General features: G+C 54.5%; 3 protein-coding genes and 1 non-coding gene across 14 annotated transcripts in view; 3 read left to right on the forward strand and 1 right to left on the reverse strand.

Annotated features, from left to right (window-relative positions):
• Nucleotides 1-4,864: 4,864 nt before the first annotated feature.
• LOC147828616 (U6 spliceosomal RNA) lies at nt 4,865-4,971 on the forward strand. Its single transcript, XR_015450516.1, has one exon. It is a non-coding gene; the product is annotated as a U6 spliceosomal RNA (small nuclear RNA).
• A 1,015-nt stretch (nt 4,972-5,986) lies between these two features.
• Nucleotides 5,987-8,657, forward strand: LOC101704388 (cardiotrophin-2). Its single transcript, XM_004856195.4, has 2 exons — nt 5,987-6,190; nt 7,434-8,657. Exons 1-2 carry the CDS (start codon nt 5,987-5,989, stop codon nt 7,890-7,892), a joined length of 663 nt encoding a protein of 220 aa, XP_004856252.1. The 3' UTR covers nt 7,893-8,657.
• Nucleotides 8,658-8,855: 198 nt separating this feature from the next.
• LOC101703771 (cardiotrophin-1) lies at nt 8,856-12,048 on the reverse strand. 5 transcript variants are annotated; one of them, XM_004856194.4, is made up of 3 exons: nt 11,921-12,037; nt 10,662-10,777; nt 8,856-9,450 (listed from the first exon to the last, which is right to left on the reverse strand). In XM_004856194.4, exons 1-3 carry the CDS (start codon nt 11,943-11,945, stop codon nt 9,001-9,003), a joined length of 591 nt encoding a protein of 196 aa, XP_004856251.1. In that variant the 5' UTR covers nt 11,946-12,037; the 3' UTR covers nt 8,856-9,000. The 5 variants fall into 5 exon arrangements, 3 of the variants coding, with proteins under 3 accessions (XP_004856251.1, XP_004856250.1, XP_087064947.1); XM_004856193.4 differs by having other exon boundaries at nt 10,662-10,780; nt 11,921-12,035; XM_087208821.1 differs by lacking the exons at nt 10,662-10,777; nt 11,921-12,037 and adding an exon at nt 9,629-10,419.
• Nucleotides 12,049-14,357: 2,309 nt separating this feature from the next.
• The window catches only part of Bcl7c (BAF chromatin remodeling complex subunit BCL7C), a 43,496-nt gene continuing 29,971 nt past the window's right edge, over nt 14,358-27,882 (forward strand). For 2 of the 7 annotated variants that reach the window (XR_015450354.1, XM_021237472.2), the window contains exons 1-5: nt 14,364-14,634; nt 15,009-15,087; nt 15,354-15,462; nt 15,539-15,715; nt 17,528-17,613. Coding sequence is in view for 6 of the 7 variants with exons in the window: in XM_021237472.2 (XP_021093131.1) it covers nt 14,543-14,634; nt 15,009-15,087; nt 15,354-15,462; nt 15,539-15,715; nt 17,528-17,613 (543 nt within the window). In the remaining variant the exon portion in view is untranslated. Of the gene's footprint in view, nt 14,713-15,008; nt 15,088-15,353; nt 15,463-15,538; nt 15,716-17,527; nt 17,614-18,199; nt 18,395-27,882 lie in introns of those variants that run through there. The other 5 variants (XM_004856192.4, XM_021237473.2, XM_004856191.4 and 2 more) reach the window with 5 other exon arrangements.

A 27,882-nucleotide genomic window follows, 5' to 3' on the forward strand; every position in this document is an offset into this window, starting at 1 on the left:
CCTAGTTAGTGGTGCGGGAGGGCGGGGGGAGTCTGGAGTTCAGAAGGGGGCAAGGGCTACAGGAAAAGGGTTTCCCGGAGGAGGAAAAACCCAAGGGAAGGTTCAGATGTGAGCGGGATGATGCCAGGGAATCCACCGGTGCTCAGTAGACTTTGAGGCTGCAGGGGCGGAGGAGGACAAGCAAAAGGGAGGCTCAAGGCTGAGCCAGAGGCTGGGGACCCAGAGGCTTGAAAGCTGGACCTAAGGGCTGAGGCCTTGTCTTGCAGACACTGAGTCAAGGCAAGACACAGGGAGGCAGGAGAGGACAAGGCGACCTTTGCTCTCCCGTAGCCTATTTAACGTCACCAACCTTCAAATCTCCTTCCTCTCTCTACCAGCCTTACTTGTTTCTGAAAGCTCCCCATACACTCCCACCTGATGGGTGATGATTTATAATCAGGACTGGAATTGGGGTGGGGAGGGCGAGGGTCTGGCTTAGAATTCTCTTTGGTTGTTCTGAATGGGCCTTGTTATGTGGCTTCTGGATGATACTGGGTTCATGGTTGAGGGGCCTAGGGACCCTAGGGTGGACACAGACCTCTCCGGAGCACAGGTGAGCCCGGGAGGACCAGGCTCAGCATGGCCAGGACACAGACTGTGGCCATCGGTTGGGACGTTTGTACTACTGGGGTCAAGGCACTTGGGGAGAAGCAGCAAGGGTCTAGGAGATGGGAATCTTTCTCCCTGCGTCTGGATAAGGAAACAAACAAGGCTCTGAGCGGTTTCATAACTTGGCCAAGCTAGTGCTGAACGAAGGCGGGACTTGAATGCACACCCTCGGATTCCTAAAGCACTGGGGTCCCTGTGATGGCTGCCTCTGGTGAGGAAGGGCAAGGATGGGAGGGAGTAGACCCCTAAGGAGCAGGACAGCACAGTGCACAGGCTTTGGCCCCTGCCGGACGGATGGGAAGGAGCAGAGCCTGGGGTGGGGCTGAGTCCTCCAGCTGCGGGAGAGGCAGGCAGGGGCAAGGTCGGGTGGGGGTCAGCCTCCTTCTGGGCGGGCGAGGCCCAGCCGCATGCACCTCCACCTGGGGGCAGCACAGATCGAGTGTCTGGCCCGCCCCTCCCCACTCAGCTGCCCATGCCTCAGTGCACCGACTGAATGGCCCCCTAATCCCTGACACACCACTGGCCCAGCACCAGCCCCACCTGCCAGCCCCCAGCCCCCAGCAGTGAGGGTGCCCACCTTAGCTCGCAGCTCAGACTCGGGACAGCCCACCTCCCAGGCCAAGCTGGGAGACGGCCCAGGATCCGCCCTGCCTTGCTGTGTGACCCCGGGTAAGTCCTTCCCCTCTCTGGGCCTCGGTCTCTGTAGCTCAGTCCCCAGAAATCACATCAGCCCCTTTAGCTTTGGTTTTCCCCAGCTCCCGCGCTGTGGTCTACACCCCAGACTGTGTGCGGAGAGGACTCACCTTGCTTGGCTGCGGTTCACCTGGTGCTATGATCATAGGTGCTGTGTCCCACCAACCAGGCACACAGGGCAGGGAGGGTAAGCAGTGTTGTGGCCCTGGATCCAGTCAGGGTCTCTGGGTCACAGAGGGTGAGTGTGGATGACACCCCGCAGAGAGGTCGGGAAGTCTGGGCGGGACCTCTCCACTGGCGGGCACGGCGGGCATCACCGGCAGGCGGATGGAGCCACAGGTTTCCGAGGGAGAGGACGGAGAGGAGGGAGAGGGCCTAGGGCCTCGTGGGGCAGAAGGACCAGCTCTCCCAGCCATCAGCGGCTGAGATGTGGCTAGGCCCAGCCTCCCGCCCCATCCTGGCTGCACGTGTGTGTGTGTGTGCGCGCGTGCGTGCGTGCATGTGCAAGTGTGTCTGTGCATGCGCACGTGTGTGCGTACGTGTGTCTGTGTGTGCACGTGTGCGTGTGCATGTGTGAGCCGGTCTTCAGGCCTGCTCTGTGCAGTGCCTCCGGCCGGGCACGCAGTGTGTGTCCCATGGGCAGCTGTGTGCACTTGAGACTTGTCTCTTGGGACCTGGCCGTGTACCAAATATAGGCCTGGCCTGGTGTGACACACACACACGGCTCGTGTCGGCTCCTCCGGGCAGGGACGTTTGTTGGTCATGTTCCGTGTTCAGTCCGAAGCACCTTGAACAGGGCCTGGCACACAGCAGGGCCAGGCGCACTGGAGTGGATGAACACATGTGGGCACTCTTATGCCCACCTGCCTGCCCATGTGCACCTGTGTCCAAGGGCGCACCTGCCGTGGATGGCGTTGCTCCTACACTGCCTCTCCTATTCCTGCTCCAAACTCCTGGGGAGCCAGGCTCCGTGCCTGGGTCCCCGCGGGCGTGGGCGGAGCAGGGGGCCGCCTCCTCAGGGGAAACCAGATCCCTGGACGTGCGGAGCAGCAGGGACAGAGGCGGCCCCTTTGTCCCCCGTAATCCCCTCTAGCCCCTGCCCCCTCCCTACACCACCAGGGTTTAAGGTCAAATCTGGGGGCTGTGGAGGGCACCTCTCCCTCCCAGGCTGTCACTGCCTCCAGGACTTCCTGGGCCTGGACCACACGCCCCCTCAGGGGCTTCCCGAGCCCCTCCGTCATGTCCCCCGCCATGTCTGCCTCGTCTGCCGGGACCCTGTCCACTGCCCGCCCTCCTTCCACAGGGTGTGACTCCTTCCCTCCCTCCTGGGCAGCTCAAGGGGTTGGCCCCAGGTATAAAGCCACTTCAGGGCCAGAACAGGCAAGGGAGAGACCCAGAGACTGCAGAGAGGAGGGAGCCCGGAGAGAGCATGAGCTGTCGGCTGGGTGAGTGAGGGCCAAGAGCACAGGGCCCAGAGCCGGGAGGGAGGCGCCCTCCCCCTGTCCAGCTGCTCTGGCGCATGTGCCTGGGGACGGGGCACCTGCTGACACCTCGGACTCCTCACCCTTCCTGTGCACCAGTTGTCCAGCTCACATTCACTGAGTGCCTAGTGTGTGCTAAGTACAGTTGCCCCTTGGTACCTATGGAGGATTGGCTTCAGAAATTCCTTCCCTCAGGAGACCAAAATCTGAGGATGCTCAAGTCCCTGACAGAAAATGGTGTGATGTTTGCATATAACCCACACAATCTCCCAAGTACTTTAACTGATCTCTACATGACTTTTAATATCCAATACAATGTAAATGCTGTGCTGATAGTTATTGTACCATATGGATTAGGGAATAGTGACAAGAACAAGTCTATGCATGTTCAGTAGCAGAAGCAAGTTTCCATTTGCAGTTAGTTGAATATGTGGATGGAGTGGACAGATGCGGAGGGCTGTCTGGACCGCCCGAGCTTTTGGGGACACCACTGTGAACAGGCAGGAAAACACTAAGGCCTGGTGGTGACTTCATTGTGCAGACACAGGACACAGGCAATTCGGAAGGAAACTGTAATGCCAGTGCGGCAGGAGATGAGCTCACTACGCTTCCGCTTGCTTCTGGGAAGGGCCTTCTCTTTCAACCTTTTCTTGATTGGTTCTGAAGGGCTGGGAACTCAAGAATGTAGAAAGGGGAAACAGGGGGCCCCTAGGTTTGCTTCTCATCTCCTTCGCTTCCTAGGAGGTGACAGGTCATTTCCCTCTGCTCTCAGAGGCAGGGACATAAATGGGGCCAACCCTTTGGGAGGACAATTTTGTATCACATATTCAAACTGAAAATAAGCCTGCCCGGGCTGAGGATGCAGCACAGTGGTGGAGCACTTGCCTAGCATGTGCAAGGCCCTGGGTCCGTCCACAGCACCTCAGGAAAAAGCATAACCTTGGATCCAGGTAGCCAGAAAGAGGCTAGAATAAGGCTGTTCACAGCACCTTCCTTCCTTCATTCATTCAAGAAATGTTTATTAAGAAAAATCAGCAATGAATGAAGCAGGCAGCTTCCCCCTTTTCTAGAGCTGACAATCTCAGATAACAAAAATTCCTGAAGATAGTCAGGGAGAGGGAGGGATTTTGGCAATGGGGGTCAGGACAGCTTAGCTGAGTTGGGCCCTGGAGACTGGAAAGAGCCAGCCTAGGGAGGGTTTGGGGTCCCCCTGACAGGGCACTGCAAGGGTAAAAGTCCCAGGGAAGAATACCAGCAAAGCAACAAAGCCAATGTAGAGGGACCAAGCCTCTGCAGACCCACTGAGGACTTTGGTTTTTACTCTGAGTAAGGTGGGAGCCGTGGGAATGTTTGAACAGGGGAGGACACAGCAGGACTTGTGGCCAGGGTGGATGGAAGTAGAGACCAGGGAGGGGTGAGAGGTGCTGGGGGCTTGGATTGAGGTGGTAGCAATAGAAGGAGGTAAAGTGGCCAGATTCTGAAAACATCTTTGAAAAGTTTGTTTTATTTATTTTCATTTTTATTTATTTATTTTTTCACTTTTATTTGTTTGTTTGCTTGTTTATTTATTTTTTGGAGAGGTTTTACTATGTGTTCAGGTCAGCCCTGAACTCACTATGTAGCCAGGCTGGCCTCAAACTCACAGCCATCCTCCTGCCTCAGCCTCCAAGTGCTGGATTACAAGCATGCTCCACCACACCTGGCTAAAAAGTTTTTTATTGAAAGTAATACATATACAGAAAAATACACAAATCATAAGTGCACAGCTCAATACATTTTCACAGAGACTATATCCTTTTTTGTTATTGTTGTTACTGAGGATTGAACCCAGGGCCTTTGTAATGAGCTAATTCCCCAGCCCTTTTTTATTTTTTATATTGAGAGACAGGGTCTCAATAAGTTACAACTGGAAGAATGCTGAGGGGTGGGGGGGTGGATACTGAGTTGAGTAGTGGGTATTTTGGGGTTTTGGGGGGGGGTGGTACTGGGGATTGAACTCAGGATCTTGCACTTACAAGGCAGGCAGTGGAACCACTGAGCTAAATCCCCTGCCTGATTGCTTCTATACTAAAATTGGAATGATTCAGAGAAAATTACCAGGGCCCCTGAGCTAGGATGACATATAATTCATAGAACATTTCATGTTTTAAAAAAGAAAGAAGAGGGCCGGGATGTAGCTCAGGGGTGAAGCGCATGCCTGGCAAACATGAGGCCCTGAGTTCGATTTCCAGTACCAAAAAATAAAAAAATAAAAAAGAAACATTTGCCTTGGGTACTTTTTTTTTTTTGAACCGGGGATTGAACTCGGAACCTTGTGCTTGGGCAGCGCCACTGAGCTAAATCACTGGCCCCCGCCTTGGGTACTTTTAAAATAGAGTCAATGGGCCAGGGATTTAGCTCAGTGGTTCCTGCGCCTGCCAGGCAAGTGCGAGGTCCTGAGTTCGATCCCCGGTACCAAATAAATAAATAAATAAATAAATAAATAAAATAGAGCCAAAATGATTTACTGTGGGATTGGATGGTTAGGGAAGAAAATGTGGTTTTCAAAAGGACTCCCCACCCTGGCCGGTCGTGGTGGCACACACCTGTAATCCCAGCATTCAGAAGGCTGAAGCAGGAGGATTGCCTTTAGTTTAAGGCCAGCCTGGGCTCCACAGTGAGTTCAAGGTAAGCATGAACTACACTGTGAGACCCTGTCTCAAAAAACAAAAACAAGTTCCACTGTCTGCCCTACAAGAACTGGAGTTCTATCCCTGGTACAAAAAAACAAACAAACAAAGAGGACCCCCATACTTTGGGCCTGAGCAAGTGGAAGGATGCTGGAGGGGAAGAAAGACAGAAATACTGAGTTGAGAAGTGGGTATTTAAGATGTTTATTAATGGGCCAGGGATTTAGCTCAGTGGTTTCACCACCTGCTACCCAAGCACAAAGACCCGAGTTTGATCCCCGGTACCAAAAACAAAAAAAAAAAGAAAGATGTTTATTAATGTGCAAGTGAAAATGTCAAGTAGCAAGTTGAATATGTGGATCTGGAGTTTAAGGATGTTCAAGTGGAGTTCTGGGCTGGAAAAATAATCTACCTACAGGGTGATTCTGCCCTGGCCTGGAGGTACAAGATAATTGCAGGCTATGAGGCTGTACCCTTTGGGAGCTGTCAGGATCAATGAATGAACTGGCAGCCAGGGCTCAGCCTCAAGGACCCGGTGCTGAGCTTGGATTTCCTCTGCCAGCCCCCCTCTGCCTGCTGAGCCTGCTGTTGCCATCCCCGAGTCTGGCAGCCCCCATCTCCCCCGCTGAGCCCATCAGTCAAGCCTATAGCCTGGCCCTCTACATGCAGAAGAACACGTCCACGCTGCTGCAGACTTACGTGAGTGACATGCATGGGCTGAGTGGGGGATGGGTAGGGGCTCTGCCTGGGTTGGAGAAGCGGTCCCAGGAGACTCCGCTGCAGGGTCTGTGAACTAGAGACATTCACTTGAGTGCTGCCATGGATGGCTGGGTGTCTGGGGGCAAGTCATGCCTCTTCACTGGGTCTCATCTTCCTTATCTGCCAAATGGGAGGGTAATCCTGCCTTTGGTGTCTTCTCAGGTGCATTAGATTGTTCAAAGGACACACCCAAAGGAAGGGCTTTAATCTTCGCAGGCTGTATGTGCACCGCCCCCCCCCCAAGGGTTGAACCCAGGGTCACAGCACTGAGCTACATCCCCAGCCCTTTTTCATTTTTCATTTTGAGACAGGGTCTCACTAGGGTGTCCAGGCTGGTTCACTAGGTTGTTGAATTTGTGATCCCCCTACTTTCTTATCCCAGAGTACTGGGATTGCAGGAGAGTGCCACCACTCCTGGCTCCATCCCATGACCTACAGACTCCTCAGACCATGCTGAGAGATGGTTAGAATCCACAGTTCCACGCCACAGCCTCCCTGCCCTCACCTGACCCCTGCACATAGCAGTGCCACAGGCAGCCTGCTGCCTGGGTCTGCCCTGCAGATGGTCTTGGTCAGGCTCATGAGATCCTGTTCCCGTTTTAAATGTGTGTGCCTAAAACAGGCTTAGAGGTCCAGTGGCCAAAATTCCCACTTTGCCTTTCAGTACGACTCTTTCCCAAGTTATACTGCCTGGCCGTGGGGGCCTGGCATTTGCAACTCTCCTACGACACTGTACAGAAGGGCCTTGTGAAGCTCTGCAATCTACAGGTTTCCTGTCTGCCACTATTCCCCAGACTCCCTCAGTACCCTGAGCCACCTGCAGAATGGGGGTGTCAGACTGGGTGATCTGCCAGTCAGAAGATCTCTCAGAGTGCATTCAAATTCTGTGACCCCCTTGAGCCGGTGTGGTGGCACACACCTGAAGTTCCAGCACTCAGGAGGCAGAGGCAGGAGGATCACCATGAGTTCAAGGCCAACCTGGGCTACATAGAGACCCTGTCTCAAAAACCAACAACTTGCGATTCGATGATCAACAGTATGTGGGGAGTGACCTAGGAGCCAAATGGCGCCCTTGCCCCGCATTAGGACATCCCACCAACTCTCCACTCTCAGAGGACAAGATGGAGTCAGAGCCTGCCATCACTTATTTCCTTGTTTCCATCTGTCTCTGTCCTTCTTGCAGCTCCAGTACCAGGGCAGCCCTTTTAGTGACCCTGGCTTCTCAGCCCCTGAGCTCCAGCTCAGCAGCCTGCCTTCTGCCGCAGTCTCCTTCAAGACCTGGCATGCCCTGGAAGACCGGGAGCGGCTAAGCCGTGCCCAGAGAGCCTTCCTGGCCTTGACCCAGCACCTCCAGCTCGTGGGGGATGACCAGATCGACCTGAATCCTGGTAGTCCTGTCCTGCTGGCCCAGCTCGGAGTGGCGAGACTAAGGGCCCAAGGTCTGCTTGGCAATGTGGCTGCCATCATGAACGCCCTGGGGCTGCCTATTCCCCCAGAAGAGGACACTCTAGGTCTTGTCCCCTTTGGGGCCTCCACGTTCGAGAGAAAATGTCGAGGGTATGTAGTGACCCGGGAATATGGGCACTGGACAGACAGAGCTGTGAGGGATTTGGCTCTGCTCAAGGCCAAGTATCCAGTGTGAAGGGTGGGACTTCCTGCCAGAGGCTGCCGCCATTTCTCTTTCACAGTGGTCTCTTTTCCACCTTTCTTCTGAGCTAGAGAAGGAGCTGCATCTAATCAGACAGGCTGTGTGCCATGTCTTTGGAATATTTCCTGGAAGCCAGGCCTCCATTCCTTACTGCCTCTGGCCTCCTTCCACATCGGGGTAGGGCTCCGCGGGTCCCTTTTGTGGATTCCCATCCAGTGGTACTGGTTTTCCTACTTCCTGGTTGGAAAGGAGACTCCCTCTGGAAGAGGCTTCAGGACAGCTGGTCTCCTTCCTGGGCTCCCTCGCAGATCTCCTCCCTGCAATTTTGGGGAAGTCCAAGGGCGGCCTAACCGTCTACCTCACTTCCTGCGCGAAGATACAGCCTTTCTGAGCGGACAGGGCTTCCTCCTCCGCGGTGCAGCTCGTCTCCTTTGCTAGTCTGTTTCTGGCCACTGTCCACCTCCTGTCTGAAGGAGCTTTACTTCTGAGTAGCGCGAGGCCAGGCCTGGAAGAAGTGAGGGTTCCTGTCACACCCCTTTGTGTTTGGCGTCTTCGGCCTAGGCTTTCACGAATTTCCCGTTTCTTCCGTGCCTTTTGGATATGTGGTGGAGGGGACCAGCTTGCTGCCCAGGGATCCTATGCATCTCAAAGCTGTCTCCTTTTCAACAACTGCATGTACGGGTAACTCTAGTTTTAATTTTGAACATTTTATTTACAAAATATTAACTATTTATTGTCAAATAAAACTGGTTTAGGGTTTTGCTTTTTCCCCTTTTTCTTGCCCTGACCGCAGCCCTGCTTGGGGAGAGAGAGCTGTGCAGGGACGGGACGGGGAAGCGAAGGGCAGGAAGTACTCGAGGGCGAAGAGGCGGCCTGACGGGGTGAGCGGGCAGCGTGCGGGCAGCAGGCAGGGGCGAGGGCAGAGGGGCTAAGAGACAGGGAGGCGGAGGTGAGGCCGAGGGAGCCTCGCGCGGCGAGAACACCAGGCCGGGGGCGCGTGCCAGGCAGGGACGAGTCCGGGAGAAAGGGGGCACCGCGGTGGGACAGACCCGGGTGGAGATGGGGACAGGCGGGGCGACGGGAGCGGGCGCGGCGCGCGGGCTCAGGCGGGGCCCCCGGGCAGCAGCTGGCCCAGGTCTCCCTCGGTGCGGCGCGTCCACTCGCGGTAGAGGCCGCACACGCGCAGCCCCAGCAGCTTGGCTGGGAAGACGCCCGCGGGGCCGGGGGCGGCCGGGGGCTCGCGGCGGGGCCCCGGGGCGGCGGCGCCCAGCGCGGCCAGCACGGCCTCCAGGGCGGCACCCAGCGCGCGGGTCTGGCGCGTCGCGTCCTCCAGGCGCCGCAGCAGGCGCAGCGCGCGCGGGCTCAGCTCGGCCTGGCGGTGGCGCACGGCATCCAACAGCGGGGGCAGCTCGGCCAGCGCCTCGGCGTCCAAGCGCAGCCGCTCGGCCAGCGGCAGCCCCGCGTGGCCCGGCGCCGGCGCGCTCAGGCCGGCCACCGGCAGCCGCGGCGGCGAGAAGCCGGGCGAGCCGAAGGGGGCTCCCTGGTGCTGCACCTGCGGAGACAGGCGGTAGGCGGTCAGCGGCTCGGCCCGGAGGGCGAGATCTGGCGCGGCCTTCTCCGCGGCCCCTGGGCGCTCCTGCCAGCGGAGACAGACCCCCTCCTGCCCGGGCAGTGTCTGAGCGGTTACCCAAGCACACGCGCCTCACACCGGTGCCTTTGTCTGCTCTTACCCAGTACAGAGCCAGTAAGTGTCCGCTTCCTGAGGCAGGGGTGAGCATGTGAAGTGCTTAAGACAGGGCCTGGCCCCAGGAGGGCTCGATAAATGTTGGCTCTTTTATTAATGTCGTCTGACGGACCAGGGTTCAAATCTCGTCTTGGCCACTTACTAGTTGAGCCACTCTATGCAAAGCCTCCTGGGAGCCCCAGTCTTCTTAGCTGTAAGGTGGCGAGGGAACTGCTCTCCACTCTTTCTTTCTACCAGGGCCTCTTAGAAATGTGGAAGACACTCCTCTTCCTGTACTCCCCAACCTTTGTACGTGTACCGAGCAGGGGCTCAATGAGTCACTAATTCTCATTTGAATAAACAAATGAAAGATAAAAGTGATTTGCAATTTGTTAAATGCTGTAATAACATTTCCCTTTGTAAACATCTTGCCTCTGGCTCAGGCATTATGTTTGTTGCTTTAAACACAATATTTCACACTCAGCATTGGGGAAATACTGTCCACTGTCCTAATTGTTACATTATTTTTATCATTACCGGCCAAAGCCTTAAATCAGGCAGGTTTACAGTCTGTCTGATACAAAACTACAGCCTTCTTCCACCACCCTAAGGTGCTTAGAGGATTATCTTCTTTCTTTGGGCAAAAATATTGGCAGACCCCTCTGCTCTCTAAACGTTCCTTTGTGGGACACAATTTTTGCCCAGGTTGAAGCCCCTTCTTGGCCTCTGGGCATATTCTAGTTAGAACAGTTCACTTCCATGTGTGACACAATCGCATAGAACCTAAGTCCCAGTCAGGTTCCTGCTCTCTCAGGCCGTTTCTGATTTTCAGCACCAAGGAGGGAGCTTCCAAGTTTAGGCAGACAGGTTATCATGTGGGGCACAGACAGAGTTCTCCTCCAGTCTGCTGTGCATCCCTCTCCAAAGCCTGGATTTCCACAGCTGGGGATGAGATTAAGCGAATGGGAGATGGAGGACCGCTGTGTCCTGTGGTTCCCCGTTCCCAGGCCCTTGGTACCCAAACCCCCATTCCCACTCACATATTCCTGGAGCAGCTGCTCAGCATATTTGGTGAGGAGGCGGGCAAGGCTGTGTGTCTGGCGGATCTTGGCCTCCAAGTGGGGAAGGAATGAGACTGAGGAGTCAGCCTGGGGGTCTTCTGGTGGGAAAGGGGGTAAGGATGAGGGCAGCCCCAACCCCTGTTCCTTGACCACTTCTCCCTGGGGCCAGGGAAGAGGGAAGGGGGCTCTTCCCTCCTGAGCCAGAAACTCTGCTCTGATTCTCCAGTGTTCAGAAGAATCTGTCCCATTCCAGCTGAGGGAAACTGAGGCACCAGACCATTGTCAAGCAGTTGTTCTATGTGAAATGTGTCCCCTTCTTCATATCACTGTTGAAATCCTATTAAAGCCAAGTTCAAATTCTGCCTCCTTAGTGCAGCCTCCAGATTCTCTCTTCCCTGAAATGAACTTTTTCCTCTGACTCAAGGCCATTTGTCCATACTTCCAAAGTAGCTCTTTTACCTCTGTGTATCAGATGTGTTCCAAGATCCCCTTGAGAACAGGGCTTACATGTCCTCTGTGACTGTTGGTAGAATGCAGCATCAGTGAAGCACAGAGCTTCAAACTGGAATATGCCTTAAGGCCCGTTTAACAGCAGCCCCATTCCCTCCTTATGCCCCGCTATGCAAAGCGCGGGCCTGGGCAGCCATGAATCAGCGTCCCCCCTCTCCCCGGCACAGGCCAGAGCTTGGCGCCTCGGGAGGACTACATTTCCCAAGAAGCACATGGCGGGCGCCCAGGGCATGCTGGGGATTGTAGTCCTGGCCCGGCGACTCCCGCCTCGCCCTGCCCCGCCTGTTTCCCACCGCCAGTAGCGATCCGCCGCCGCCTGGACGGTCGTCTCTGGTCACTTACTACTAGCTCCTCCAGCTCTAAGACTTCCTTCCCTAACTTCACCCCTCCTTCGGGCTCCACAGCACTTGAGTCTTTTCCAAATCTCAGAGAGGCCCCTGGCTGCCCCAGCTGCGACTCCAGCGCTCCCTTAGGGCGTACTCACCGGTTTGATCGGTGGTCTAACCCTCGAACTCAAGCCCCTGAAGCCTCAGCGCCAGGCCTTCCCCCAAGCCCTTGCGCCTGCCCGTCTCCCAGCTCACCCGCTCGTTACCTGACACTGGAGCCTGTTCTCCCCCTCCTAGGCCACTCCCTTCCCGAGCCGGGTGGCGAGGCCCAGACCCCAGCTGTCACCCCTTCTGACTCCTACTCCCCTCGGGGATCCAGCCTCCAGTCCCTCGGCCCCTTACCCAGACTTCCCTCCCTCAGGCTCATGCTGGCCCCTGGCTGATCCCGGCTCCCTCCACGCCCCCCTTCCTAGGTGGAAGAAGGGGAGAAGGGGTAGGGGCGTGGCCCAGACGCAACCAATCATAGTCCAGACCCCAAAGAGGATTTCCCCTCTCCCCCGCCCCCCCCGTCGGCTCCAGGCAGATTCCTAGTCTCTGAGCTCAGCTCCCGCCTGCTGGGCCTAGTCCGTGAAGAGGCCCACAGAGGCAGGTTGTTGGCGCGGTGAATGGACCTGGGGGCTGGGGGTGTCGGGGCCCGGGGCCAGCCCTGTATGCTGCTGGGAGAAGCTTCAGGTTCTGACCTGAGGCTGGGCTGGAAGTCTGGGCTGCTTTGGGGTTAAAAGTGGGGCACAGGAGGAGGAAGGTGCCGGCTGGCAGGACAGGGACTTTGAGGCCCTCCCTCTTGGCTGGGGGGCGTGGAGCAGGGTGACTCCGAGCACTCCCATCTAGACGCACACCTATCCCGTCTTCGATGCCTTCCACTTTTATCCTCACACTTGCCAGGGGCACAGACCACCCCCCTCCCTAGGCCCAGGAACAGAGCAGCCCCTGCCCACACACCTGCACCTGCTGAAGGACAGGTAAGGTGTCCAGTCTCACTCCAGTGAGAACAAACTTCAGAGACCTGTTCAGAAGGTGGCAACCACACAGCAACCCCACTAGCTGGAGTGACACCGAAGGGACTGGACACACGTCCGCAGCTGGCTCCCACGCCCCGGCTCTGCTGGGCTCTGGGACAGTCCCGGTCTGCATTTGTTCTCTGGTCCCTGCAGGAACTCATAGCTCGAGAGGACCCAACAACAGCAGGAAACTGAGTTTAGGAACTGAAGGACTGAGAGGAGGCCTGTGTGTCTGAGGCCAGGACCAGACAGCTGCCAGTACAAAGGAGGTCACTGGCTTGGCCACTCATCAGCAGGGGTCACAGCACACACTTATCAACAGAGTCCTTGTTGTGTGCCAAGCGCTGTCCTAACTTACCTCTGTGTTACAGATGAGGAAATGGAGGTGAGTGGCTTGTCCAAGGTCGCACTGTAACGCAGTGTGACAGAACTGGGATCTTACCTCAGCAGTTTGGCTTCAGAAATGCTGCTATCACTAGCTTCCTAAGCCCTTCACCTCTCTGGGCATGATCACACCAAAACTCACAGACATGCCTTTGAAAACGTACACAGGGACAGCAGCACAAATTTAGATACAGTCTTCATCTGCTGACTGGGTGGCCTCAAAGCAACCATGGGGCCAGGCATGGAGCTGCACACCTGTAGTCCCAGCCCTCAGGAGGCTGGGACAGGAGGGTTGTCTCGAGTTCAAGGCCAGCCTGGGCTACATAGTGAGTTCAAGGCCAGATGGACTATGCAGTGAGACCCTGTCTCAAACAAAACAGAACAACCACATCACATTAAACTTTTAATTGAACGATAAGGCACACATGGAAATGTACACACATCGTAAGTGTACAACTGGATGAGTTTTCAGAGTACATATGCCCAGGTGACCAGCACTGGATTAAGAAACAACACAACCACCTCCCAGAACACCCAAGGATGACCACTATCATGACTTCTCAAATCATAAGTTCTTGTTATTGAACTTCATATAAATTCATTTAATGTGGACTTTTTTCTGAGACAGGGTATCACTATGTAGTTCTGGCCAGGCTGGCCTCCAACTCACAGCAATCCTCCTGCCTCAGCCTCCTGAATGCTGGGATTACAAGCATCCACCACTACACCCAGCCTCTAATGTGTACTTTTGTACCTTCTTTTCCTCAGTTTGTTTATGGTACTTGCCCAATGAGTTTGGGAGGACATCAGCCATTCTGGTTGCTGTCTCTACTATGAATTGGTCGTAATTCATCTTCCATCCAACCTGATGGGTTGTTTCCCGTCTGGGGCTATTGTGAGTAGTGCTGTGGACATTCTTGGTGCTCATGCAAATGCATCTGTTAGGCGTAGACAACTGAGTAGTGGAAGTGCTGGATCATAGGGTTGGCATAACTTAGGCTGCACTAGAAAACTGCCGATTTTCAAGCGGCTCGATCACAAAGTTACACACCCTAGGAAGATAAGGGGGTCCTGGCGCTCCACCTCCTCGCCTTCACGTGGTGTGGTCTGTCTAACTGCTCATGCAGGTGCAGGAGAGCCACTCACACGTGCAGTCTGCCAGGCAATAGGCGCTCATGTAATGTACTGTTGAATGAATGAACAAGCTGCGCAGTGTAACACCAGCCAGCCCGGAGAGGGCGGAAGTACGCGCTCACTCCACACACACGTACACATCACACACGCACGCGCTACCCACACGCACGCGCGCGCCGCCTTTAGGGGCGCCCCACACACACCCTCGCGCCGCCCGCGCCCACGTGGTCTGACCCGCGGCCCCGCCCCCGCTCTCTCAGGCCGCGGGGCGGGGCCGGGCGGCAGGAAGCGGGGCGGGGCCTAGAGGAGGCCGCGGGAGCGGGAGGGCGCGGCCAACTCCCGAGGGCCGTCCGGCTGCTGGAGCGGCGCCCGGGGCTGGCGCGGAGCCGAGTCCGCCGGACGGGAGGCGGCCCCGCCGGGGGCTCGGCCCGGCCCCAGCGCTGCCACCATGGCCGGCCGGACCGTGCGGGCCGAGACCCGGAGCCGGGCCAAGGATGACATCAAGAAGGTGATGGCGACCATCGAGAAGGTCCGGCGATGGTGAGCGCTGCCCCAGCCCGGCGCGGGGCTCGGCGAGGCCCCCCCAAGGAGGCTCCCTCGCCTCGCCGCCGGCCGCAGGTGCGAGGCGGTCCCCGCCCGCCGCTGCCGCGCCCTGGCCCACAGGGCTCGGTCCCCGCTCCCGCGCCTTCCCGGCGGCTACAAAGCGTGGTCCCGCGCCTTCCCAGGCGGGCGGGCGCTCCCTCCTGCGTCCCGCCCGGCCCTGACACTCCTCCCGCCCGCGCCCTCCGGCCCAGCTGGCCCCCTGACCGCGCCCCTCGGCGAACTGGCCCTGCCTTCCTGGGCTCACCCGACCGCAGGTCCCCAGCCTCTGGGGCCTCCCCTGCAGGCCTGACCCGTCCCCTACCCTGCCACAGGGAGAAGCGCTGGGTGACGGTGGGCGACACTTCCCTTCGTATCTTCAAGTGGGTGCCAGTGGTGGACCCCCAGGAGGAGGTGAGCCAGCCCCCCAAACCCTCCCCTGCATCTGTGCGACCTCGGGCACCCCCCTCCAGTCCGCACTCGCACTCGGAGACCCCCAGTCTGCCGTCCAGACAGATGTTAATGTTTATTAACAACTCCGCCCCTTCCCCTCTTCGCTGCTCCAGCCTGAGTTCGAGGCGGAGCCACGCCGTGCGCACAGCCTGTCACCTCGGGCAGGGCCTTCTTTGCCCCCGCTTCCTGTCTCGGGAGGGCCCTGACCCTTATCCCTCTAACCCCAGGAGCGACGGCGGGCAGGTGCCGGGGCGGAGAGATCCCGGGGCCGAGAGCGGCGGGGCAGGGGCACCAGTCCCCGAGCAGGTGGCCCCCTCATCCTGCTAGATCTCAATGGTACGTAGGGATCCTGGGATTTGGGGGGCTGTAGGAATTGAAAGAGGATACTGGGGGCTCAGGCCAATCCTCTTAGCTTTTGCTTCCACAGATGAGAACAGCAACCAGAGTTTCCATTCCGAAGGCTCCCTGCAGAAGGGCACAGAGCCCAGCCCCGGGGGCACCCCCCAGCCCAGCCGCCCTGTGTCACCTGCTGGACCCCCGGAAGGGGTCACTGAGGAGGCTCAGCCCCCACCGCTGGGCCAAGAGAGAGGTAGGACCATGTGCCTCCCAGGAACCCTCTACTCTGAGTCCTGCTCTCCAGAGGCCTCGAACCTGTGCCCCTTCTTGGGTGGCCTCCTGGGGGGTGACCCTTGACCCCTGCAGGCACTTCCTCTAGCTGCTGTGCCTCATTCTTCTGGCTTCTTATGATCTGTAGATACAGCATCATCATCTGAGATTTTCATGCACGTTTAATTCTTCAGTAATTTACTCTTTGTATTCTTGTCTCGTGTCAGCTTCTTAAATATTTTTTTTTGGTACCAGGAATTGAGCTCAGGGCCTCGAGTTTGCCAGGCAGGCTCTGCACCACTGAGCATCCCCAGGCCTTGTCAGCTTCTTAAATGTTGGGCCCATATTGATCTTGTTCAGTACTATATCCTCAGTATACCATGGGACACATAATAGGTGCTCAATAAATATCTCTCAAGTGAATCAATGATAATGATAGCCAGGTATGGTGGCGTATACCTGTAGTCCCAGCATTCTGGAGGCTGAGGCAGGAGGATTGCTGTGAGTTCGAGGCCAGCCTGGGCTACATAAAAGTTTAAAGCCAGCCTGAACTGCACAGCAAGACTTTGCCTCTAAAAAAAAAAAAAAAATAGTGATAATCACAGGAGTGATTAATAGTAATGGGGTAGTAATAGCAAATATTTATTGGCTGGATCTCTTTTGTGTACCATGCACCCTTCTGAGCCCTTCACCTGCTTTCTCTTACTGAATCCTTGCAACAGCCTTATAAAGGTCATGGTCCTATTATGGTCCCTATTTATGGAAGAGGAGAATGAGACCCAGAGAAGTTAAGTAAGGAACCTAAGCTTACACAGCCCTGGGCCTGAGGCCCTCTGCTCCTCTGTCTTCCATAGTCAGCACCCTGTCTGGTCAGTGCACCTCCATGGCTTGGGCTCCTGTCTTTCAGTTGCACCTGTGCTGCCTCCTCACTGGTTTCCAGGTGCCTCCACACAGGTGACAGAACAGTTTTCTAAAGCACAGCTTTGATGGGTCATTTTCCTGCTTTGTATCCTTCAGTGGCTCCCCATAGCCTTTGTGGGACCTTCACAAACTGTTCCCTGCTGGCTTCATTGTTTCCTTTGAAGACCCATGACCTGGGCCTCGGGGCTGGGTCTAGATCATGCCAGGCACTCTCACGCTTTTTCTTTTCTTTTTTTGTGGCACTAGAAATTGAACTGAAGGCCTTTGCACTAAGCTACATCCCAGCCCTTTTTTATTTTGAGACAGGGTCTTGCCGAGTCTCTAAGTTACCTCGAATGGGCTTGAATTTTTGATTCTCCTGCCTCACCCTCCCAGAGTGCTGGGATTACAGGTACTTTTATACCTTTGCTAATATAAAAAAGATAGGAATTAGGAGTGTAGCTCAGTGGTAGAACACTTGTCTAGGAAGCCCAAGGCCCTAGGTTTAATCCCCAGCACTGGAAAAAAAACCTAACTAGTATTCCAGACATGATATTATTTCACTTAATCCTCACAGAAGAATTATCATGTGATAATTACTGATATCCCCATTTTGCAGATGAGAAAACTGAGACCCAGAGAAATCAAATGGCTTGCTCAAGGTCAGAGTTTGAACTGAGGCAGTCGGGCTGCAGCATCTATGCCCGCTAAGCATGTGTTCAAGACCCTGCAGCAATTGCTTTCCTTTGTCTACATCCTAGATGGCAGTCCGGGTCCTGGCTCCTCTTCTCAGCTCTCACAGCCTCCGCTTATGAGGCTGGTACCCGCTGTGCTTGTTTTCCCCTCTTTCTGTGCTACGGGCTGCTCAGAGAAGTCTGTTCGCTTGACATTGCAGAGCCCATGGTCACACCTGCAGGCGGGACCGATGAACCCCCAATGCTGACCAAGGAGGAGCCTGTTCCAGAATTGCTGGAAGCTGAGGTGAGAGAGGCCAGAAGGCTGCACTGCCAGGTCTTGGAGGGCATGGGGGCTCTGGGTCCTGGGGGCTGTGCCCTGAGGTCCAGGAGGGAGATGTGGACCCTGCAAAGGCTTAGAGGCCAGATTTGGGGAATTGAAAAAAAAAGTGTTTTCGAGACAGAGTCCTGAGGTCTGGATCAGGGCTGGCTTAAGAGCATTAAAACCCTGAACTAATGGTGCTCCGCGTATGAACAAAAAAAAGCCCTAGGCTGGAGATGTAGCTCAGTGTAGCGGGCAAGCTGCACATGAGCGAGATCCCGGGTTCCATCCCCAGCACCACACACACCACCAAAATCCTAAACCACAAAAGCAGCTAAAGAAACCTCATAAACTTGACCTTTCTCACAAGGACTAACTAACTGGATGCATTTTTCAGAAAGATCAAATTCTTTCCCTGAGACAGTGCTGCCACTGTTGTTTTCATTGCCCCTGGCCCTGGGCTGGCCTGCTGGGTCGGGCAGGGAGTGGAGTGGAGGCCTTGGACAGGGCAGGGCCGGGAGGCCCACTCCAGGTTCGGTGGAGCTCACGCCTGTCCGCCCTTCCTCTCCAGGCCCCCGAAGCTTACCCCGTCTTTGAGCCAGTGCCACCTGTCCCTGAGGCAGCCCAGGGTGACACAGAGGACTCGGAGGGCGCCCCCCCACTCAAGCGCATCTGCCCAAATGCCCCTGACCCCTGAGGAGCCGGCTGCCTGTCCTGTCGTCCCAGGGGCCCCTCTGGCTTTTTACAAATAAAGTCCCTTTTGTAATTTCGTGTCATGTCATTTCCCCTGGCAGGGCTGGGAGCGTCTTTAGCGACAGTTTTGTCTCGTGTTCCATTCCTCAGATGGGGTCACTGAGGCTCGGAGAGGACCTTCCTATAGTCACCTTGCGATCAGATGTGCAGTGGGGGCTTGAGCCAGGACCCCTTCTCCTGACACCCAGCCTGCCCTCCTTCCCTCTGCCCTCTGCCCTCCCTTACCTCCCTGTCCTCCTCTGGGAAGCCCAGGACCCCTCTTCTTCCTGTCCAGTCCTCCCCTGGCCCAGCAGTCGTCCCCACTGGGCAGCGAGGCTCATGATTCCATGCCCCTCGGTCTGGAACACAGCGCCCAGAGGGACCCGAGGCCTGGGAAGCCCCACCCATCCCCACCCTCGGAGCGGACTTGTGGCCCTGCCCACCTGGGCGGAGCCAGGCTTGCACCGAGACCCCGCCCACTTGTGCTTGAGCACTCGCGGTCTCCCGCTCAGCCTCCACCTCCTCCGAGAAGCCTTTCTGGACCCCAAGCTCAATCTGGTTCCCTTGCGTGAGTCCCCACACGGCCTTGGGTGTCCTTCCTTCCGTTCTGGCACTGGTCAGGCTGTTTGGAGATCACTGGTCTGTGTGTTTGCCTTACCCACTAGGCTGTGGGCTCCTTGAGGATCAGCATTAGTGATGGGCAGCCGAGCAACTGCTTTGTGAATGAAATGGTGAATGAGTGGTCTGGGCTATCCAGGAAGGCTTCTCTGAGGAGGCAGCGTGTGAGCTGGGCCTGAGACATAGTGCTCAGTGTGGGAGATCTGTGGTCAGAAGCCCTGGTTCAAGTCCTAGCTTTGTCACTCACTATCTGTCTGGCTCTAGGCAGGCTGTTTCTACTCTCTGAGCCTTAGTTTGCTCATCTGAGCAATGGGGACAATAGCTATGCCTCACCTGCCCCAGTAGTTTGTAGGGAGTTTCATGTCATATAAGAGCCCCTCCCTCTGCCTGCAAGAGGCCCGGTCAGGTGTATAACCTCTCCACTCCCTTTTTCCTGGTATTGGGTTCACCAGGGCCTTCACACTGAACTATAGCCCCAGCCCCCCAGGCCATTTTTATTGTTTATTTTGAGATAGGGACTCACTAAATTTTTTTTTTTGAGAAAGGGTCTCACTATATAGTTCAGGCTGGCCTTGAACTCGATACTAGTCCAGGCTGGCCTCAAATTCACAGGGATCCTCCTGCCTCAGCCTCCCGAGTGCTGGGATTATAGACATCCACCACCATGCCTGACAGGGACTCACTAAATTGCTGAGTTGCCTAGGCTAGGCTTGACTTTGTGATCCTCCTGCCTCAGCCTCCCAGAGTGCTGGGATTACAGCCACGTGCCACTATACCTGGCCCTATTATTTATTTATTTATTCATTCATTTATTTATTCACTCCGGTACCAGGGATCAAACTCAGGACCTTGTGCTTGCCAGGCAGGTGTGGTGCCACGGAGCTAAATCCCCTATTTTTCTTTTTAATGAAGGAAGAGACTGAGGTTCAGAGAGGACTAAAATGAAACTGAAAAGAACCATTAAAAATGTAAACGTGTTTCCTGTCATAATATTGGAGTCAGAGCTGGCTGGGCCCAGGGTGCAGTGACGTGATGTAGTTGTTCCACTACTGCTGTAACAAATTACCACACGTTTAGTGGCTTAAAGCCACACAAATTTATTATTTTACAGTTCTGGAGATCAGAATCCAAAATTAGCCTCCCTGGGCTAAAATCAGGGTGTCAGCAGGGACAGTCCCTCCCACAAGCTGTTGGGCCCAGTCTGGTTCCTTCTCTTTTCCAGCTTCTAGAGGCCACTGCATGCCTTGGCTTGTGGCCTCTCCCTTCCGTCTCCGAAGCTGTCAGCACAGCACCCACCCTGCAGGTGCATCTTCCGCTCTGCCTCCCACTTTAATGCCCCTTGTGTTTACACTGGGCCACCAGTGTGACCCAGGACCCTCTTCCCACCCCAAGATGCTGATGTTGATCAGGCGCAAAACCTGGTTTGCCATGTGAAATAAACATTCAGGTCTGGTGATCAGGAGGTGGACATCTCTGGAGGGCCGTCAGTCAATCTGTCCCACACAGGGCAATCTCAGCCGGGTGTTCGATTCTTCCCAGTAGCCTGCCCATGGCCCTGTGAGTGAGGCAGGTGCTCTGTGAACTGCTAAGTGCCTGGAGTTAGTGGTACGATGCTGAAGCCCACAGTTCAGGTCTTGGGTTTGAGTCTTAGCTTCTCCATTCATTTGCTGTGTGCCTTTGAACAAGTGATTTAACCTGTCTTTTTCTCACCTGCCTCAGTTTCCTCATCTGTAAAATAGTGTTGATAGTAACATCAGTCTGGTAAGGCTATTGTGGGCATTAAATGGGCCAGTAGGTAGAATGAGAGCCCTTGGCTTACGAACAGTACGTCTTAATAAATGGCAGTTGTTTTTCCAGTTACCCCATTTCAGAGGAGAGAACACTAAGATGTGGAGGTCAGCAGCAGAGACCTGCTGTCTGAGGCTGGGAAGTGTTCTGGCCTGGATGGGTTGTCCCTTTCTGAGCAGGCTGGAGTTTGAGTCTCCCTGTTCTCGTCCCTCTCCTCATTGCTGACCCTGGTGACCTTGCGGGGCCAGGCCTGCCCCTCTCTCCCTGTGGCCTGTTCCCCTCCAATCTTCCTCCATCCTTCCCAGCCACCTCTGCTTGGTCATCTGCCCTGCCCTCTCTACCTCCTCCCCTCCTTTTGGAAAGTCTGCCCTTGGTAGCCCCGGGCCTCCACTGCTTGTCCCTTCTCCTCCCTCTGGCTCCATGCACCCCTGGTCTGTTCCCTCTCTGGTCTGTTGGCCTGGCTCTTCCCTTAATGAACACTCCCCACAGAGCCCCACCTTCTCTCTGAGTTAATGGTTTTGAATTCTCTGCCTCACTCAGCACCAGACGGCTGCCAGCACCTCCATGAGGAGTCCCTGTCCCACAGACCCTTGGCCCTGGGGCTTGTTTTCCCCCAGCCCCTTCCCACTGTCTCCTGTGCACTAGTTAAAGTCCACTTCCCCGAGCCACCGTGGCCGAACATCTTAGTGATTCTCCAGCTCGCTTCCCCAGGACCACACTGCTTTACTTTCTTCAGGTGCTAACACAACTCGTTGAAGCTTCCTGGCAGGTTTTCCTGCCCCACTCGTGCTCCCTTCCGATCCATGCTCCATCCCGGGGATTGAACTCAGGTCTTTGTGCTTACCAGGCAGGCGAGGCACCACTGAGCTACATCCCTGGCCCCAGCCGCCTCTGTGAAGCTGCCCTAGTCCAGCTGCAGTTTTCCTCATCCCCTGCATGGTGGAGCTGCACTCTGCTGCTTCCTCAGCTCCAGTCGCCTCTGAACTGCCCAGAGTCCACCCAGATGCAGCCCAGCACGTCTCACTTCTTGGGCTTTCTGCTGCTGTGTGCTCTGTGCGTGTGCCCTTCTTGTTCCCCTTGCTGGGCAGATTTGTTCTTGTTTCTCACCCTCAGCTGCCGGGGTGTCTTCTCTCCTCTGCTTGTGCACCCCATTCCGCACAGCACTGGGCCCCTCAGCTTTGGTCTTCAGTACCAGACTGGGAGCTCCCACATGTATTTATTCACAGTCTACCGGGCGCTGTTCTAACCCCTAGGAATATAACATAAACAACATGGAAGAAGATCAGTAACTGCTGCCATAAATCTCATGGCTTCCTATGGCTTTGCTTGGCAACCAAAGAGCATATTCAGCCTATGGCTGGAAGTTGTAAGTACAGTCATGGTAGCCTAAGGACAGAGGTATGTCCAGAGAAGTGCATCTGAGGCAGTTTCATCACTGGGCAACACTGGAGTGTACTCACACAAGCTAATGTGACTGCGATGTCACTAGGTGGTACAGTCCATTTTCACTGAGACACTGCTGTGCAGTATATGACTGTACTTAGGAAAAAACAAAGCAGAGCAAGGAGATGGGGGAAAGCAGGTTGCAGTTTTAAACAAGTCAGGAGAGCCCTCACTGAGAAGAGAAGACGTGAAGAAAAATGTGAAGGAGGTGAGGGAAAGAGCCACACATCAGGTGGAAGCAGTGCCAGGTGCAGGAACAGCCTGGGGAACACCTGGGAGGTGCAGCAGGGTAAGTGCAGGGCAGGTAGGGCCTCAGGCAGGACAAACACTGCTTCACTCAGACTTCTGAGAACCAAAGAGGGCAGCAGCAGTAATGTCAGGTAACAGGAATGCTGGGGTGACCAGAGCGTTTGATGGTCCTGCCTGGAAGCCACTGTCAGGCTTTGGCTTCCATTGTGGGGATGACAAAGACTGAACAGAGGGGTGAAATGATCAGACTTGCCCCCCCAACATGTTGTTATAAAGTTTTTTTGTTTTTTTGAGAGGGGGACTGGGGATCAAACTCGGGACCTTGGGCTTGCGAGGTGGTGGCACCAATGAGCTAAATCCCTGGCCCAAAAAGTTTTAAACATACATAAAAATTTTTTAACGAATAGAAAAGATTTAGTAGCTGATAGAATTGTATAGGTGGCATATATGTACCCACCACCTAGATCCTGTAGCTGTGTTTTGAGACAAGGTCTCTGTGGGTCACGCTGGCCTTGATCTCCTGGCAATCCTCCTGCCTCAGCCTCCCAAGTGCTGTGATTACAGGTATGCGCCAACACATCTGACTTTGATCCCGTAGCATTTTACAGTATTTGCTTTATCTCATATCTACAGTTATCCATCTTATTTTCTTGATAGATTTCAAAATAACCTGCAACAATACACTTAGTTCTAAACACTTCAGCATGTATGTCATTAATTAGAGTCCAGTATGCTTGGTTGCAGGTTTTTTCCTTTGAGGTAAAATATCCATCTAGTGAAATGCACAGATATTATCGAGTACATAGCTCCCTATGGCTTTGCCTGGCAACCCAAAGAAATATACTTAATGGTTCTCAAACTACTGTACATCTAGGGACTCATAAAAAAGTCTGATGTTGGGGCCGGGGACTTAGCTCAGTGGTTTCGACACCTGCTGCTCAAGCACAAGGAGTTCAATCCCTGGTACCAAAAAAAAAAAAAAGGAGAGAAAGTTAAAAGAGTCTGATGCCTGACTTCTACTCCAGAATTTTTATTTGGTATAGTGGATGACTTGACTTGGGCATTGGGTTTTTCCCTCCCTTTGACACTGGGATTAAGCCCAGGACCTCTGCACTGAGCTACATCCCCAGCTCCCCCTCCCCTTTTAAAAAATTTTGAGATGGGGTCACACTAAGTCACTAAGTTGCCCAGGCTGGGCTGAACTTGTGATCCTCCTTCCTCAGCCTCCCAGGGTGCTGGGATTACAGGTGTGCTCCACCATGCCTGCCGTAGGCATTTGGATTTTTTTTTTTTTTTTTTTTTTTTGGAAAGCCTCTGAAGCAATGCTAATGTGTGGAAACATCTGGGAACCACCAGCCTATGGACCCAATATGCTTGGCTGACATGGTGTTGAATACGTTGACATTTAAAATCAAGTAGTTTCAGGCCAGGGATTTAGCTCAGTGGTTTCGCCACCTGCTCCACAAGCCCAAGGACCTGAGTTTGATCCCTGGACCAAAAAAACCCAAAAAGAATTCAAGCAGTTTCATGTAAAAATCTGGACTCCTGGAAACTCTTGAAAGTCAAAGTTCTGAGCCCCTGAATTTGCCTCCTGGAATAGTCATCACAAAAGGGTTGGTAACACGCCTGGAGACGGAGCATGCGTTGATAAGTCACCACAGTCCCTACCTCACCTAGTGTCTTACTCCTCTCAGATGGCCCACAGGCTAATGGCCCAGCCTTGCAGCTTGGCTTGCCAGGCACTAGCCTCTACTGCTCTTCCTCCTCAGTACTGTGCTAGTAACACCTCACTTCTAGCCCTCCAGTTACAGGCACCTCCTGGTGTCCTTTCATACCTGCCTTTGACCATGGAGTTTTTTCAAGTTCCTCAGCATGGCAAACAAGGCCTGCTCAGTTTGGCCTCTGCCTGCTTCTTTTGCCTGTCTCCTAACTTCTTTTGTTAATTTTTTTTTTTTAAGATAGGTTCTCATTATGTAGCCCAGGCTGGCCTTGAACTCAGTGTGATCCTCCTGCCTTAGCCTCCCAAGTGCTAGGATTACAGCTGTGTGCCATACCTGGCCCCCTCTTCTAACTTTGAACACACTGAAGCTGGCTAGGCTGTTCCCTCTTAGCACTTGCTGCTCCCTCTGCCTGGGAAGTTCTCCTCCTTTCTCGTCCTGGCCAACACTTATATTTCAGCCCTTGGGTTCCATCTTGCCCTCTGCCCTTCAAAGTAGGCCAGGTGCCTGGTTAGTCACTGTACTTCTCTCCTTGTATATCTTCCTGGTCCTTCAGCAGCTAGAACGAGGCCACGTCTGTCTCTTTTACCTCTGCCTTTGTAGTGCCTGGTGTGGTGCAGTGAATCATTTTTTATTAGTGATAAAGGAAAGAACACAATCAAGCACATCTTCCTTTCCAAGGCAAAATCCTACTCCTTTTCTGGCTGTAGTTCTGTAATACCCAATTCTGTTCTGAAGACCCAAAACCGCAATAAAGTTGCAACCAGTGGAGTGTTCCCCAGATTCTTCTCGTCCTGCGGTTACGTCTCGGGCTCCGGAAGTGTGCCCTTGTAGCAGGTGTACTCAGCTGGGGCAGAACCCTCGAACCTGTTACATGGGCCTCTGAAGGCTGTGAGGGCAGAGCCGCTGCAGGTTGCTGACCCCAGTACCCACACAGGGGAGGCAGGGGGCAGAACATAACTTGCTGTCCATTCCTTACATCTGTCTGTAGGTTTTCAGGTTGTGGTGTCCTCGCCCTTTCCCTTTGTTCTTCATCGGTCAGGCAGCTGTGGTGTGGTGAAGGGTCAGGATGCAGAATAGGAATGCAGGCTTTCCCCAGCTCAACATGTTTTATCGAATTTTAGCCAAGTCACTTCCCCTCTCTATACTTCAGTTGCCTCAACTGCAGAATGGAGCCGGTAGTCTTTCCCTTGCTTGTGTTATGTTCGAAGTCCTCCGTCTGAACCAGATCAGGAAGCGGGAACCAAGTGCAGGGCATGGCCAGAGACGCTGTACTTAAACCATAAAAATGTCTTTTCGACTTTTTAGAATCTCGGGCACTATTGCATACACTCTAGAGAATTTAGAAAATGCAGCGCCGAGAGAGTAAAACTCCTTTGTAATCTGTGATGACTTGGATTGAGGTTTTAACGTGTATATTTTAAGTTCTTGGGGGAGAGCCAGAGAGACGAGGTGGCAAGACCTCCGCACGGCCGGCCCCGGCTCGCGGCTGCGTGCAGCCTCAGGCCGGTTCCGCACCCGCCTTTGTGGAGCCGCGGGAAACAAAGGAGCGCGGCCGGTGCGCGGGCGAAGGGTTAAGGCCACCGACGCGGCCGCGCTAGAGGGGCCCGGCGGACTTCCGGCGGACTTGCGACGCGGGGCTGCGCGGGGCTGCGCGGGGCTGCGCGCTCGGCCGGGCTGCGAGCGGGCGCGATTGAGCGGCCGAGCCACGGTCAGTTTCTGCAACGCTCTTGCAGCCTGAGGTCCTCGGGGTCCCTGCGAAAGCGCGGCGTCGAGGCCGGGAGGAAGGAACCTTGCCGTGGTGAAGGCGCCGTCTGGCCCGCAGGTCTGGCTGCGCCCCCCCGGTCCCTGGGCCCGCCTGAGCCCAGGCCGCCACACCGGCTCGGGCATCTGTGGTGACTGCGGGCGTGGGAGCTTGTGTCGGGCGCTCCGCGCCCGTCGCCTCTGGTACGGCCTCATGAGGAGGAGCTGTTACCCGGATTTGAGACCAGAGCCTGGAGGGCCGGGATTTAGCTCAGTGGCCCCGCCCCCAGCCTCGAAAGTGCAAGGCCCCGAGTTCGAGTTCGATCCCCAGCAGCAAAAAAAGAGAAGACTATCAGATAAGAACATCGAGGCTCAGGTTGATTTCTCCAGAGTTGTGGTGCAGATCAGTATAGGAAGGGCGACAAATTCAGATTTGTCAAGACTTGACTGACACACTTTAAAAAAAATTATTAACTAACGTTGACTGCTTACTACTAGATTCTTTAATAAAGGAGCAGAATTCTTACCCCGGGTTCACAGACCCGGCTAAGTTAAATAGTGATCCTCATACACGTATTTTTAATTCTTTTAATTATCTTTTTAAAAAATGCCTTATTAGTACGAACAAAACTATAAAACATTCAGAAACCCGGGCATGGAGGTGCCTGCCTGTAACCCCAGCACCTGGCGGCTGAGGCAGGACCCTTTCTGACTTTGCTGTATTTGAGCACCACAACCTCAGGCTGGCTGGGACTCTGTACACAGGGCTTCCTGAACTTGGGTGAGACTCTCAACCCTAATGCCAAGCAATTATCTAAATCGTTTTCTACCGTATAAAACAAAACAGCTATCAGTGAACTGGATAATCTTCTGAGATTGCTATGTGCATAATCTCACAAAATCATTTCAATTCTGTGAGGTCATTACTGTTATCTCCATTTCACAGATTAGGGCTCAGAGAAGTTAAATTATCACTTGACCCTAGTTTGTAAGCAACCGGGGTGACTTGAATCCACATAGTCTTGACTTCAGCATGTGGGCTCTCCACAGGAAGCTCAGAGAAGGACAATTTCCTCTACCATCTGCAGCAGTATTTCAGGCTTTCCTGTCTGTCAGGACCCTTCAGTCTGAGGCTGCCTAGGAAGAATGGAGGATTCTCCTTTCTGAGAGGAGTCTGTGTACTAGACTTGGTGCCCCCACCCGGGACACCTTTCCCTGCCCAGTCCGCCTCTCTGGATAAGTTAGCTAATGGCTGCTCTCCTTATCTGGAGAAGTCACCCTAAGTGACTTCTGTGTGCCAGCACTGGACAAGATACATTTACTGTTTCTCTCACCATGCTACTGCCCAGCAAAGCGGGATTATCCCCATTCTATAGACAGTGAACTGAGAAGTGGGACAGTGGAGTGACTTGCCCAAGAGCACTCAGCTAGGGCTGCTGTCAAGGACCGGCACACTAGTGTGCACCCCGAGTCCCCTGCCCTCTGAACTCCTTTCCAGAGCTGGGAGATGCTTTTGTGAGAAGAGTGACGCCTGGATGTTGTAACCCAGCAAGCATCTTGCCCTCTCTGGCTCCGTTTCCTTCATTTGTAAAAATCTGTTTTTCTTACAACTTTCTAATGAAAGCAGGGTTGGTTTGTTCCATTTTCAAAATAAAACTCCAGGATGACTGTGAAGAGAGTGCTTGTTTGAAAGAAGGAAGCTTTCTCCTTTTGGGGGGGTCAGAAGGCCTGCCCAGGGGAACCACTTTCTGCCTAGGCTTCTAGAGCAGCAAGTGGGCTAAAGGACTTGGGGTTTAGGGGAAGGAAGAGGGGAGCCCTGGAGCCTGCCTGGGGAACACCAGCATGATGGTAACAGTGGCTTCCATTTACTGGTCTTCCTCACCTTCCAGGGCCTTGGCGGAGAGAGAGAGATTTATGTGCGCGCGCACACACACCCGTACAGGTCATGATTTTATTCATTGCC

This window comes from Heterocephalus glaber, unplaced genomic scaffold (assembly GCF_053883595.1).
Source record: "Heterocephalus glaber isolate CG9 unplaced genomic scaffold, H.glaber_assembly_v1.0 deba00000943, whole genome shotgun sequence".
Lineage (NCBI taxonomy): Eukaryota > Metazoa > Chordata > Mammalia > Rodentia > Bathyergidae > Heterocephalus > Heterocephalus glaber.

Excerpts from the sequence above, each read along its gene's own strand:
- LOC101704388 (XM_004856195.4), top strand. The coding sequence starts at position 5,987 with ATGAATGAACTGGCAGCCAGGGCTCAGCCTCAAGGACCCGGTGCTGAG. Across the intron at positions 6,191-7,433 it reads CCACGCTGCTGCAGACTTAC|CTCCAGTACCAGGGCAGCCC; the intron begins GTGAGTGACATG and ends TCCTTCTTGCAG.
- LOC101703771 (XM_004856193.4), bottom strand. The coding sequence starts at position 11,945 with ATGAGCCTGAGGGAGGGAAGTCTGG. Across the intron at positions 10,781-11,920 it reads CCTGAGGGAGGGAAGTCTGG|AAGACCCCCAGGCTGACTCC; the intron begins GTAAGGGGCCGA and ends CTTTCCCACCAG. Across the intron at positions 9,451-10,661 it reads AGCAGCTGCTCCAGGAATAT|GTGCAGCACCAGGGAGCCCC; the intron begins GTGAGTGGGAAT and ends CTGTCTCCGCAG.